This window comes from Globicephala melas, chromosome 8 (assembly GCF_963455315.2).
Source record: "Globicephala melas chromosome 8, mGloMel1.2, whole genome shotgun sequence".
Lineage (NCBI taxonomy): Eukaryota > Metazoa > Chordata > Mammalia > Artiodactyla > Delphinidae > Globicephala > Globicephala melas.
Window position 1 is genome coordinate 54,595,158 of NC_083321.1, and position 15,178 is coordinate 54,610,335.

At 36.9% G+C, this 15,178-nt stretch overlaps 1 protein-coding gene across 1 annotated transcript in view; it reads right to left on the minus strand.

Annotated features, from left to right (window-relative positions):
- RSF1 (remodeling and spacing factor 1) overlaps positions 1–15,178 on the minus strand; it is a 172,172-nt gene that overhangs the window by 36,486 nt on the left and 120,508 nt on the right. Inside the window, exon 6 of the mRNA XM_030835968.3 lies at positions 628–2,393. Within this exon, the coding sequence (XP_030691828.1) occupies positions 628–2,393 (1,766 nt within the window). The remainder of the gene's footprint in view (positions 1–627; positions 2,394–15,178) is intronic.

Sequence of the window (15,178 nt, forward strand, 5' to 3'; positions counted from 1 at the left end):
AAGGATCTTCAATGCAGCACTGCCTGTAATAGTGAAAAATTGGAAACGACCTAAATGTCAATCAAGCAGGGAGTGGTTAAATAAACTGAGGTACACCCACACTATGGAATACTACGTGGCTGCCAATAACCAAAAAGTAGACTATATCTACTGATATGTAGAGTTCAGACACACACTGTTAAGTGAAAAGCTCATAGAAAAATAATTTGATTCGATCTATTTTTTAAAAGAATGGGAAGTATTTACGAACATGGACATGAATATATGGAAAAAGGACTGCAAAGAGATGAAGCCCAAACTGTTAATAGTGTTTCTAAGGAATTTTCATTTTTCAATCATACAGGTTAGGTATTACTTGGATAGTTTACAGTACAGAGAATATATTTCTATATTGCCTATAATAGAGAAAAAGTTTAAAAGATGACAAGATTATACAGTCTGAAATTTAATGTCTGGAGATAACTACTAAGAAAAAACATCTCAGATATAGGAAGAGAGGCTTTTTTGTGGTGGTTGTTCTTTTAGTTATCTTTGAACGAGCTAATTTAGCCAAAAGCAAACAGCTACAAACACTCAGAGCCAAGTATTTCTAAGAAAAATTAAAACTCAGAGTAGAAGAAATTTTACCTTGGTTACTTTAGAATTTGTATCCTTCTCTGTTTTTTTCAAATTTTCTTTTTTCTCAGTTTTTTGCAAAGCTGCTGACTCTTCTTCCACTTCACCTTCTCCTTCCCCTCTTTTTTTATCAGCTTTCTGATCTCTGATTTCAGCTACTTTTGCTGTGGGTCTAGATATTCTTGGAGACCTCCTTAAAGTACGACCCACATTTGTTTTCTCTTCTTCCTTTTCTGTCTTCTCTTGCTTGGTTTCTGGCTCTAGAATTTTGGGAGGAGAATCTGGCTTCTTCTTCCGACTGGATATCCTAATTGTTAATTTGATACCCTCTTTCTGCCTTTCAGAGGTTATTTCTGTGTTCTCTGAGGCAGTGGTTTCTTCTTCAGGAATCAACTTATATTTAAATTTGCTTTTTTGCATAGAACCCTTTGTCTCAGAAGGATCACCTGTGCCAGAGGTCTGGGCATTGTCCAGATCATCCACTTCTACCTTTGTGGATTCAGTATCCACTTTTAAAATTTCTGGGTCTATTTTCTCCAAAGACTGACCTTCAGTGGAACTGCTATTCTGACACTCTACCACTTCTTTTTCTGAGGCTAGTTTCTCACGGTGGACAGTCACGTTAGATGATGGAGAAGTTTCAGCTGTCTCGGGAAACCCTGCGTTTACTGATTCTACAGTACTCTTTGGAACCTCCTCTGGTATCGGACTCAATCTTTGTGTGTCTTTATCAAGAAAAGTCTTTTTGGACTTCTCTAACTTTTCAAGACATTCTAGGACTGGTGGGCGCTTATCCTTCTTACTTTTGGGAGACCTCTCTTCAACTCTCATGCTACAGGATTCAGCGGTAGATAAAGCAGTTTTTAAAGAGAGATCCTTTGCTATTTCAGAAGTCTCAAGAGGAGTTTCCATTTCTGGAGGACCAGTTTCCTCTATGTGCCCTTTGTGACTCTGTGTCTCTAAGGCTGATATTGAACTATGTGCATCTTTCCCTAAAGTGACCACTTCTTTCTCAAGATCACCTACTTTCATACTCGTTATGACAGAATTTAAAGACTCCGCTCCATTTCCCTCCATGATGACACTTCTGTCCTTAGAGGGGCTACAGCTATCTTCCTTTGTATCATAAAACTTCATCTCCATCTGTTCTGTCTTAAAATTTGGAGTTACCCTTCCATCACTAACTTCTCCATTTACCAGCTGTTTCCCTTCATGACCAAAAGTAGTGATTGTAGAGATCCTTTTACAAGTCTCTTCCTCTTGTTTCATTTCATCTTTCAAAAACTCTTTTGTTGGAGTAACTGATTTACACAAAGGTCCTTTGATTGGACTGTCAAAATCATCACTCAGTTTAATTTCTCGTTTTTTTAGTGGTATCTTGGCCTGCTGGTCATTTTTAAGTTTCTCGGTTTCTTCAGTAGACTTCTCAGTGATTTCTTGAGAAGATTTAACATTGCCAGCAAAATCTAGCCTCTCAGGCTCTGGCTTCTCCATGCTACCTTTGATATCTCTAGGATCTGCTCTACATTCCTTCACTTCGACTTTTACGGGTTTGACATTTTCCTTGAAGGAATCACTTTCTTCTTTGATACTCTTTTTTTCTTCGCTTTCTGGCAAAGGTTTTTCTAGCTTCACTATGACAGGCAGTTTTACAAGTTCCTTTTCATCTTCTTTTTCTATTTTCACAGTAGTCTCTTCTAGAGCATTGGGTGTAGAACAGTTTTCTGAATCTACTCGCTGCTCAACACTTTTCATCTTTTCACTTTCCTTCCGTTGCTCTAAAAATCAGAAAACGTTCACATGAATCTAAGCATTCAAGATTATAAAATATATAAGGCAAAACATAAAATATATATCCATTCAAAGTTTCTCTCTTAAAAGAGGTGGCTTCTGTCACTGGACATCTGACAATAAAAAATAAACTCACACAGTAAAGAAAATTACCAAACTCTGAAGTACAACTTTTAGATATTAAAAAAACTATTATTTAGAAAAACTCAGGTTTCTGCTTTAAACTTTTAGCTTCAATGTTCTCAATGAAATGTAAATATTTATGCATCTCAAATAATTTATTCAAGCTCCAGTGATGGCTCAAAAATATGAAACTAAGAATATATCATAAAACATTTCCAAAAGACCATATTTGTTTTAAAACCTGACAACTGTTCTTTGCAAGTCACTGAGCACTTCATTTAACTGAGGTAACATGAGCAAGGCAGTGGGAAAATGTTTTATGTTTTATCAGGTTATAAAAGTAACAATTCTGTACAGAAAATGAAAAACAGAGAAACAAAAAACATGCCCATAATCCAAATACCCAGAGGCAATCACTATTAATATTTTATTTTAGGTTACTTCCTTCTAGTCTTACATATTTTTGAGAACACTGGGATCATGCTGCCCCATTTTTCTCACTGAAACATTAGCATTTTCTTATGATATTAAATGCCTTTACAGAAATTTGACTTAATTATGTAACATCCCTCAATATGGTTATATTACAGTTTACTTTATCAAATGCCATTACTGAACATTTCAGAAGTTAGTATTTTATAAGGAAACTGTGTTTATCTGTCAACTCCTCTTTTTACCTTATCGGCTATATATTTCCAACTTTCATGGAGTATCTAATAGTGCAAATTTAAATATAACAAAAGTATGGGGCTTCCCTGGTGACACAGTGGTTAAGAATCTGCCTGCCAATTCAGGGGACACAGGTTCGAGCCCTGGTCCGGGAAGATCCTACATGCCGTGGAGCAACTAAGCCCGTGCACCACAACTACTGAGCCTGCGCTCTAGAGCCCGCGTGCCACAACTACTGAAGCCAGCGCACCTAGAGCCCAAGCTCCACAACAAGAGAAGCCACTGCAATGAGAAGCCCACACACTGCAACGAAGAGTAGCTCCCGCGCACCGCAACTAAAAGAAAGCCCGCGCTCAGCAACGAGGACCCAACACAGCCAATAATAAAATAAATAAATTTATTAAAAATAAATAAATAAATATAACAAGAGTCATATTTAGTAAATATCATAAATCTTTGAATGGAATTACAGAGAATGCATATACGCTTTAAATTTGTGCTCAGGGAATCTGAGTAGTGTTTTCAGAATTCTTTAACTACTAATTTTACCTAAATTTTCCTCACCCTATCCTTGCAACTGAAAAACCTCACTTCTTAATGAAGTTTTACCAAGATAGGAATTAAAAACTTTTTTATGAACAGATTCTTGCCAAGTTGATACACCAGTTTCAACGTTTTCGTGGGAATAAAATGTAATAGACAGAAGTGAGATGAAGTAGGACATATTCTTTAAACTGAGAATTCAACATTTCTTTTAAAAAGTTAAGTACTTTTATTACAAACCATCATTTCTTTTATGTTCAATCATACTGCAAATAAAAAATTCAAGAACCACTGATAACTACTGAGAACCTGAGATTAGAGTATTGTGCCTCCCTCTTTAACTGTCATATACTTATTTAACATATGCATGTCACTAAGAAAATTAAAGACATGGCAGAAATTATCTAGTTTGAATGTCTTCCCTTTCCCATTGATTAAGTAGGTTTAGTAAATTCTTTCATTGAAATTGGTTAATGTATCAGGAAGTCTAATTAAATAAATATCTTGGTTAACAATTAAAATACAGATTACCATCTTTATAAATAACTTTAGCCTAATACAAAGAGTATACTAAACACAATTTCGTATTTTTTCTATATATTTTGGTTCAAAAAGCAACTCAGGGGCTTCCCTGGTGGTGCAGTGGTTGAGAGTCCGCCTGCCGATGCAGGGGACACGGGTTCGTGCCCCGGTCCGGGAAGATCCCACATGCCGCGGAGCAGCTAGGCCCGTGAGCCATGGCCGCTAAGCCTGCGCATCCGGAGTCTGTGCTCCGCAACGGGAGAGGCCCGCGTACCGCCAAAAAAAAAAGCAACCCAGGATTCTCACTGTGACTCCCACCCAAGCTAAAATGACACTTTGCTTTTGGGGTGGTGAATGAATAAGTCCTTTAAACTGATTTTGATTTGAGTAACAACGTGACAAAATAAAAGGAAGAGTAACATTAGTTTCAAGACTCCTAGGTTCAGTAATCCTAATTCAGCTAGTGGTGTATCTTTAGATATGTCACAAACTCTCTGATCCTCATTTCTTCATGTATAAATAAAGCAGCTGGACTAAGTGACCTCAACAATTATTCTTCACTGGCTTATATTTCTCTTAACCCCGAAATATTCAATATATTTTTTTGACTTAGCTCTTATAAGAGAAAAACGTAACAACAATTATATCTCTAGCTCCTGTAGATCACATGGATGTATCCCTAAAACCGAAGACACAAAAACCATGACATGAAATGAAATTTTAAGCACAATCATAATTGGTAAAAAGGTCATTCAGTTATACAAGCATTTCTAACAAGTTCTGTCAAAAGGAAACTAACTGTAAAGGAAGATGCAAATAAGTTTAAGAGACATGAAATTTGAAGTAACAAGACTCAAGGAAAAATTCACCTCTAAAATCACAATGCAACAGCAACATTGCTTGACAAACTTAAGGTGATTCAAGACAAGTGTTACTTACTGTGGGTTTTTAAAGCACATTTACTCAACAATTATCTATTAATCACCTATTATGGGCTTTCCCACCCATCCCAATCACTATGTAATGAAACACTGAATGTCTATGTAAGTTAACACTGAAGGACATTGCTAGTTACCTATCCAGTATCAATCTCCTCTTCTTTCTTACTACTACAACTCTAATTTTGTTCAAGAAAGTACTTGCCTCTTCAGATACCTTCTGATACCTTGCCTCAGAAGGGTCATGTGAACCAATTCTGGCCAATGAGATGCATGAGGAAATCTGGGTGAGACTTACAAAGTTCAGTTGACCTATGCCTTCTGCCCCTTCCCCTGCTTTTTTTTTTTTTTTTTTTTTTGTGGTACACGGGCCTCTCACTGTTGTGGCCTCTCCCATTGCGGAGCACAGGCTCCGGACGTGCAGGCTCAGCGGCCATGGCTCACGGGCCTAGCCGCTCCACGGCATGTGGGATCTTCCCGGACCGGGGCACGAACCTGTGTCCCCTGCATCGGCAGGTGGACTCTCAACCACTGCGCCACCAGGGAAGCCCTCCCCTGCTTTTTGTCCAGAGCCTGCACACAATACCTGGAGAGGGAACAATCAAAGCCACATGCTAAGGATGGCAGATTAGGAAGGGTACTTGACGGCTTCATGGAGCTGCTGAACCAGACCTGAACTGCTTACCACATGACTTTTTATTACAAGAAAAATATTTAACTCACACTTGTCAGAATGGCCATCATCAAAAAGAACACAAACAAATGCTGGTGAGGATGTGAAGAAAAGGGAACCCTCATACACTGCTGGTGGGAAAGTAAACTGGTGCAACCACTGTGGAAAACAGGATGGAGGTTTCTCAAAAAACTAAAAGTAGAAATACCATATGACTCAGCAGTTCCACTCCTGGGTATATATATCTAAAAGAAACAACAACACTAATCTGAAAAGGTACATGCACCCAATGTTCACAGCAGCATTATTTACAATTGCCAAGGTATGGAAGTAACGTACGTGTCCATGAACAGATGAATGGATAAAGAAGATGTGGTAGATATATGCAATGGAATACTACTCAGCCATAAAAAAGAATGAAAGTTTGCCATTTGCAGCAACACAGATGGACTTGGAGGGCATTATGCTAAGTGAAATAAGTCAGACAGAGAAAGACAAATACTGTATGATATCACATATATGTGGAATCTAAAAAATATAACATATAGCATTATTGATATATATCAATAAATTAAAAAATCTTCTATTTTATGTTGGAATACAGTTGATTTACAATGTTGTGTTAGATTCAGTGTACAGCAAAGTGATTCAGTAATACATACACATATATCTATTCTTTTCCAGATTTTTTTCCCCATTTAGGTTATTTTAGAATATTGAGATCTGTGTGCTATACAGTAGATCTCTATTGATTATCTATTTTATATATAGTAGTGTGTATATGTTAATCCCAAACTCCTAATTTATTCCCCTCCCCCACCTTTCCCCTCTGGTAACCAGAATTTTGTTTGTGAGTCTGTTTCTGTTTTTTAAATAAGTTCATTTGTATCACTTTTTTTTTTTTTTTTTTGCGTTACGCGGGCCTCTCACTGTTGTGGCCTCTCCCATTGTGGAGCACAGGCTCCGGACGTGCAGGTTCAGTGGCCATGGCTCATGGGCCCAGCTGCTCCGTAGCATGTGGAATCTTCCCGGACTGGGGCACGAACCCGTGTCCCCTGCATCGGCAGGCAGACTCTCAACCACTGCGCCACCAGGGAAGCCCTCACTTTTTTTTAGATTCCACATATCAGTGATATCATATGATATTTGATCTTTCACTGTCCAACTTACTTCACTTAGTATGATAATCTTTAGGTCCATCCATATTGCTGCAAATGGCATTATTTCATTCTTTTTGTGGCTGAGTAATATTCCATTTTATATATATATATATATATATATATATATATATATATATATATATATACACACACATACCACATCTTCTTTATCCATTCATCTGTTGACGGACATTTAGGTTGCTTCCATGTCCTGGCTATTGTAAATAATGCTGCTATGAACATTGGGGGGCATGTATCTTTTTGAATTACGGTTTTCTCCTAATTTATGCCCAGGAGTGGGACTGCTAGATCATATGGTAGCCCTATTTTTACTTTTTTAAAGGAAACTCCATACTGTTCTCCCTAGTGGCTGTACCAATTCACATTCCCATCAACAGTGCAGAAGGGTTCCCTTTTCTCCACACCCTCTCCAGTATTTACTGTTTGTAGACTTTTTGATGATGGCCATTCTGTGTGCGGTGATACCTCATTGTAGTTTTGATTTGTGTTTCTCTAATACTTAGCGGTGTTAAGCATCTTTTCATGTGCTTTTTGGCCATCTGTATGTCTTCTTTAGAGAAATGTCCCTTTAGATTTTCTGCCATTTTCTGATTGGGTTGTTTGTTGTTTGTTTTTTTTTGATATTGAGCTGCATGAGCTACTTGTATATTTGGAGATTAATCCCTTGTTGGCTGCATCATTTGCAAATATTTTTTCCCATTCTGTGGGTTGTCTTTCCGTATTGTTTATGGTTTCCTTTGCTGTGCAAAATCTTTTAAGTTTAATTAGGTTCCATTTGTCTATTTTTCTTTTTGTTTTGGCCACACCCACGGCATGTGGGACCTTAATTCCCCGACCAGGGATCGAATCCATGCCCCCTGCAGTGGAAGCAGAGTCTTAAGCACTGGACTGCCAGGGAAGTCCCTGTTTTTATTTTTGTTACTCTAGGAGGTGGATCCAAAAATATACTGCTGGATTTATGTCAAAGAGTGCTCTGCCTATGTTTTCCTCCAACAGTTATATAGTTTCCGGTCTTACATTTAGGTCTTCAATCCATTTTGAGTTTATTTTTGTGTACGGTGTTAGAGAATGTTCTAACTTCATTCTTTTACATGTAGCTGTCCAGCTTTCCTAGCACCACTTGTTGAAGAGATGTCTTTCTCCATGATATATTCTTGCCTTCTTTGTGGTAGATTAATTGGCCATAGGTGCGTGGGCTTATTTCTGAGCTTTCTATCCTGTTCCATTGATCCGTATTTCTGTTTTTGTGCCAGTACTATACTGTTTTGCTGACTGCAGCTTTATAGTATAGTCTGAAGTCAGGGAGCCTGATTCCTCCAGCTTCATTTTTCTTTCTCAAGGTTGCTTTGGCTATTCGGGTCTTTTGTGTTTCCATACAAATTTAAAAACTTTTTTGTTCTAGTTCTGTTAAAAATGCCATTGGTAATTTGATAGAGATTACACTGAATCTGTAGATTGCCTTGGGTAGTACAGTCATTTTGAGAATATTGAGTCTTTCAATCCAGGAATGTGGCATATCTTTCCATCTGTTTTGCATCATCTTCGATTTCTTTCATCAGTGTCTTACCATTTTCAGAGTACAGGTCTTTTGCCTCCTTAGGTAGGTTTATTCCTGTGTATTTTATTCTTTTTGATGTGATGGTAAACGGGATTGTTTCCTTAAATTCTCTTTCTGATCTTTCATTGTTAGTGTACAGAAATGCAACTGTTTTATGTGTATTCATTAATGAGCTCTAGTAGTTTTCTGGGCTCAAAATATTGAAATCATCATTTGATATTACCAACATGCATTTAATGGACAAATAATAGGAGCTGCCTTCACTAAAACATTAGTAATATCATTTTATTGCATGTTAAAGGGATACAAACTGGTGCCAATCCTTTTGTAACTTATTTAAAAATTGATGATATCAACATGGTTGATATCTGCCAAAAAGGTATCAAGAAGTTGTTTATAATTAAGTATAACAAAATAAAGCCACAGGGCACTTCCCTGGTACTCCAGTGGTTAAGACTCCAAATTCCCAATGCAGGGGGCCTGGGTTCAATCCCTGGTCAGGGAATTAGATCCCACATGCCACAACTAAAGATCCCACATGCCACAACAAAGATCCCACGTGCCTCAACTAAAAGATTCTGCATGCCGCAACTAAAAAAAAAAGATCCCACATGCTGCAATGAAGACCCCACGTGCCACAACTAAGACCCAGCGCAGCCAAATAAATAAATAAATAAAAATTTAAAAAGTAAAGCCACCCACAGAAAACAAATGAACCACTTAATAAATTATTAGAAGGCAAGCAGGAAATAGAACCCTGTCAGCACCTGAAAAGCCACACACAAGCCTTTTCCCAATAGTAATTCCCTCTTTAACAAGTATAACTATTACCTTGACTTTTATACTAATCACTTCCTTATTTTGCTTTATAGTTTAGTTTTACCTTTTACTTTCTTTTTTAGGTCTCTTTAACCTACTATTGTTCCTCCATCCTTTATTTTTTTTGCAATTTATTTGAGTCACCAAATCAAGTAATTTGATGGTGACTCAATTCTATAATTTCTGGATTTTGCTGACTGCATTCCCATATTCCTCTGTCCTTTCTTCCCCTGTAAGTCATCACTTTAATCTATAGTCTGCATCAGATTCAGGTTCAATTTCTGTGGCAAAACTACTTCAGTGGTGGTATGTTCTTTATCAAGAGGCATTAATGTGTGATCATCTCTTTTTGTGATGTTAAGAGATGTTAATGCTGAGTATCTAAAACCTTTTCTTATTAGGGATTACAAAATGATATTCCCATTCTGTCAATCTTCCATCTGTGATTATAAACCCTATAAAAATAAACTTTACTAATTTATTATTTTGTTATACAGTGGTACAGTTAATACTGAAAAGTCAGGATTAAAGTTCAATTCTTTTTGTTTATTTAACAATTTTCAAAATAATAATTTGGTCTCTACTGGCATCCTCCAAAGGTAACCAGTTTTTCTATTAAGTATTATGATGAAGTCATGGATTTAAGACATATTCAATGTGTTTTAATCCACTACAGTTATTATCCTTGTGATGCTTAAATTGTCCCATCTTAGACAATGGAAACCTTTTTAAGTTGGCTCTTGAGTCTTTCTGAAATGACTTTGATACAGTCCACACTACTTGGAATGACAGGATGTTTCTTGGCTCATTATGCCCCAGAACTGGAATCAGCCACTTTTCCAAGACGCCTTGGTTTACTTTAATGGGAAACTGTATTTCAAGACCACGATCTGGGTGCTAAAGGATGCTCACTGCTACTGGGTTGGCCATTGTTTTTAAGTCTTTTCAGTGGACAGAGCTAGAAAATAATAAAATTAACCCATGAGTTCATAATGATAGTTGTTTTCCTTAACTTTTCTGTCTTACATCTTATTTCTTTTTCCCACACTGAGAATCTTGGTTTTCAAGGACACCACAGATGATATAATTAGAATATCAGTTACTTTTTCCTCATATTATGCACGTTTTCAGAATAACAATGACACCACCATCACCAAAGTGATTTAATGAAAGGTTCACAAGTTTTTGCATGTACTCTTCCCATTCTTTCTCCATTTGTTTTGTCTTACTATAGCTCCACTGTGAAAACACACAGCCATTAAAGACTACATGTTCTCTATATCTGTCATTTAGATTTAGTTACATGTAACTACCAAGTTAATGCTCACCCAACATTCTTTTTTAAATCTTTATTTTGAAATAATTTTAGACATATAGATGTGTTACAAAAATAGTTCAAGTACATCATCACCCTGTTTCCTCTAAGTTAACAACTTACATACTCACAGCACAATTATCAAAACCAGGAAATTAACATTAGTAAAATACTATTAAACATAAACAGATTTTATTTATATTTTGCCTTTTCCCCCAACTCCCACCCGATCCTTTCTGTTTGAGGATCCATGTCTCATTTTGTTCTTGTGTTTCCTTAGTCTCCTCCAATCTGTGACCATTCCTCATTCTTTCCTTGTCTTTTCTGACCTTGACAGTTATTTTGGAGAGTACCTCTCAATTTGGTCTTGTTTGATGTTTTCTCAAGATTAGATTAAGATATACATTTTTGATGAAAATTTCACAAAAGAAATGTTGTGCATTATATCAGAGGCTACATGATGATGTACATACCTTGATCATTCAGTTACGGTGGTGTTGGCTGCTCATTCCACTGGAAAGTTAACCATTTCCCCCTTTGTAACAGGTAAATGTCTTGGAGAGATACTTTGAGATTGTGCTAATATCCTGTTTCTCCACAAATTTGCACCCACTAATTTTAGTGTCTGTCAGAGATCTTGCTGCAACAATTACTACTGCAGTATTTCCCTAATGGTAAATTTGTATTATTCTCATTCCTTCTACACTGCAGGGAAATGTAGTCCCTGCAGTGCAAAAGGAATTAATTGACATTCACCTGCAGGGAAGACCTGTCCCTTCACCTCCATTTATTTATTTATTCAATTAGGTACTTATATAAGTAGGAACTTATAGATATTTTATTCTAAGATTTAAAATCTATCATCATATAAAGTTGTTGCTAAAACAGTTCTGCTCTCACCACTGAGAGCTCCTTCCAGTTGGCACTGTGTACTACTGAGATGCCTAAATTATTTTTTGAATATGTCCTTAATTTCTGTCATTCTAAGATACTCTAGGCTTATCCTGTATTTTCCCTGCCCATCTCCTGAATCAATCTTGTCTTTAAGGGGCACTAGTTCCTTTTAATGGAAAACAATATTTTGAAATAAAAATCTAGAAGCTAACGGTGCTTATTGCTACTGGGGTATCATTGTTCTTAGATTCCTCTCATGAACAGAGGTAAGAAATACATGTATATATATTAAACCGTACACATGAATACATTTATATTTATTTCTATATCACCCACCATTGAGGTTTTGTTAGTCTTTTTGGCTATCTGAAGCTCATTCACTAGAAGATCCCTATAAAAAGACTCATGGGAAATTAGGTCTTCGATAGCACTTTACCTGCAGCCTCTATGTAAAAGTCAGTTTGGCTAGACATAAAATCTCTGGTTCACATTTTTCCCCCTTAAATATGTTATGGCATTTTCTTCTGGCATAAGTCATTGCTTTCAAATATAGTGATGGCAGTCTTATATTCTTTCCCCTATAAGTTACCTGGTCTTTTTGTCAGGATTGCCAAAGTACTTTCTTCAAAGCCCAATAATTTTACTAGAATATGTCTTGATGTTGGTTGTTCTGGGTTGATTTTCCAAGGTACACAGTGTCTTTTAAATATGTAGTCTCATATCCTTTTTTTATTTCAAGAAGCATAGTCTTTAGCATTTTTGCCTGTTCCCTTGCTTTGGTTTTCTTTTTTATGGGCCTCTGTTGGATTTTCATTGCGTATCTTCAAATCCTTATCTCTTTCTCTCAAATCTTTATCTCTTTATTCATTTGTTTTTGTTTTTAACTTTTTTAAAAAACACACACTTTTCCATCTGCTATTTATTAAGGGCACTAATTCTTGTGTTTGTTGACTGAGATGTTATTCATAGATTTTTGAAAAATCATAACTCTACCACCTAATAAGTTTTCATATGTTTAGTAAGAATGTGTTTTGGGTAAGCTTTCATTCTCTGCAGTGATGTTATTCTACTTCTTATTCTATTTTGTTATTATAATTCTGTGGGATTTGACCTGGATCTTTTTTAATTTTTTAGTTGCTCATTTTTATGGCAAGTAGACAGTTTTTCTAATTTCACAGCTATAGAGCTCTGCATTTTTTATATTAAAAATTAAAGTGACTTATTTTATGAGGTCACCTACCTCTAGCCTTCTCTCATACTTTTATTTGCACCTTCTTTTTTGCTTGTCTCCATTGTCTTTATTGTACTTAATTTAGATCTTATTCCCAGCAGATTGCACAAAGCTCTGTGTGGAGTTTAGTCCTGGAAGGGAGCTTTGGTTGGAGAAGTTTGAGAAGTCATAAGGCCTAGAGTACCCGAGTCCCTTTAAGATCTTAATTTCACATACTGTTTATAGTTTTTTATTTTTGCCATCAATATGTTCCTTTTATAGGGGAATCTGTAGAGAGTCAAAAACCATGCCACTGACATTTTCCAAAAATTATGAATGATAACTTAAATTATCACCTTCTGATTCTAGGCACAACAAACTCAATCAGAAAAGAAAACTTCAACAGTTTCTCTAATCATGAAACGTTTCTTTTTCTTTTCTTCTTCTTCCCTTCTCTCCCTTCCTTCCTTCATAGAGTAGAATGAAGAGCTAGTGTAATACTAAAAACTAAATAATGATGGTATTCAATTACAAAAATTGTATGAATATCCTGAACATAGAAGCCCTGTACACAAAACTATTCTTTAAAATTCTATTAGGCGGGGCTTCGCTGGTGGCGCAGTGGTTGAGAATCTGCCTGCTAATGCAGGGGACACGGGTTTGAGCCCTGGTCTGGGAGGATCCCACATGCCGCGGAGCAACTGGGCCCGTGAGCCACAACTACTGAGCCTGAGCTCTAGAGCCTGTGCTCCGCAACAAGAGAGTCCGCGATAGTGAGAGGCCTGCGCACCGTGATGAAGGGTGGCCCCTGCTTGCCACAACTAGAGAAAGCCCTCGCACAGAAACAAAGACCCAACACAGCAAAAATAAATTAATTAATTAATAAACCCCTACCCCCAACACCTTGAAAAAAAAAAAGTGTTGTGAATATCATAAACAAATTTATTAAAAAAATAAAATTCTATCAGGCATTTTCAAATTGATAGAATTTTAAAGAATGGTTTTGTATATATAGGGCATCTACATGCAGGATATTCACATAATTTTTGTAACTGAAGGTCATCATTAAGTTTTCAGTACTGTACTAGTAAACTTTGGTTTACTAGTTTGGTTTACAGTAATTTATCCTGTAGCTATTCTCTCCACTCTGTCAATATTACTTCAGGAAGGCAAAGTAAACAACATTAATTATTCTCCTTAAGACTGAATTCAGGGCTTCCCTGGTGGCGCAGTGGTTAAGGATCTGCCTGCCAATGCAGGGGACACAGGTTCGAGCCCTGGTCCGGGAAGATCCCACATGCTGCGGAGCAACTGAGGCCACGCGCCTAGAGCCCGTGCTCCGCAACAAGACAAGCCACCACAATGAGAAGCCCGTGCACTGCAACAAAGAGTAGCCCCAGCTTGCCACAACTAAAGCAAGCTCACGCACAACAAGGAAGACCCAATGCAGCCAAAAGTAAATAAATAAATTTAAAAAAAAAAAGACTGAATTCAGAAAACCTATTTTGGAATGCAGGCCATAACATCCATTTCTAGATACCAAATGTAGTATAGGAAAGTGCACCAGATTATCCCTTAACTGCTACATTTCCTATTGAACCAATTTCACAAAAAATGAATAAATCAACTCATAAATTGCAATATCAAAAATGTTTCCATTATATCACCAACCCAATAAATTGGAGTCTTTGGGAAATATTAATTGATAAGGTAAAGATCCTTCCCTGAATGATATTAAAAGTTTTAATCCCTCCCCCCACCAAAGCTTCTTAGCATCACACCATGACTAGGCCATCTATGTTCCATGGGCTAAGAAAAGCTTTTTTCCTTCTCCTGAGAACTTGACTGTTGGTTAAGTTCTGCTCCTCTTATAAACCAAAAACTGGATGTCAACTCAATCACTAGGCCACAGAGCTCATGTTATCAATAACATCTTACTGACGAACTAAATCTGGATTGAGAAAAAAAAAAAAAGGCACTGAGAACAGTGTTGGCACATTGTGATGATATACGTGTCAGCTATTTTACCCACTACAACGTAAGCTTCACAAAAGCAAGGATTTTAGTCTGCCTTGTTTACTAAATTCCCATGCCTAAAATCATGTCTGGCACACAGTAGGTGCACAATAAGTATCTGTCGAATGAATAAGAATTATTTTGCTGTTAGAATAAGAGAAACAGAAGAGACACTATCTAAGAGAAAGAAAAAAACCAGAGAACTAAATGTCTTGCTCCTCCCCTCCTTTGCTTTTCCAAGAGATGTCCTGCCCTACAGACTTTCTTTTAATTGTACTGAGAGTCAGAACATCAGCATTCACTGAGAAATA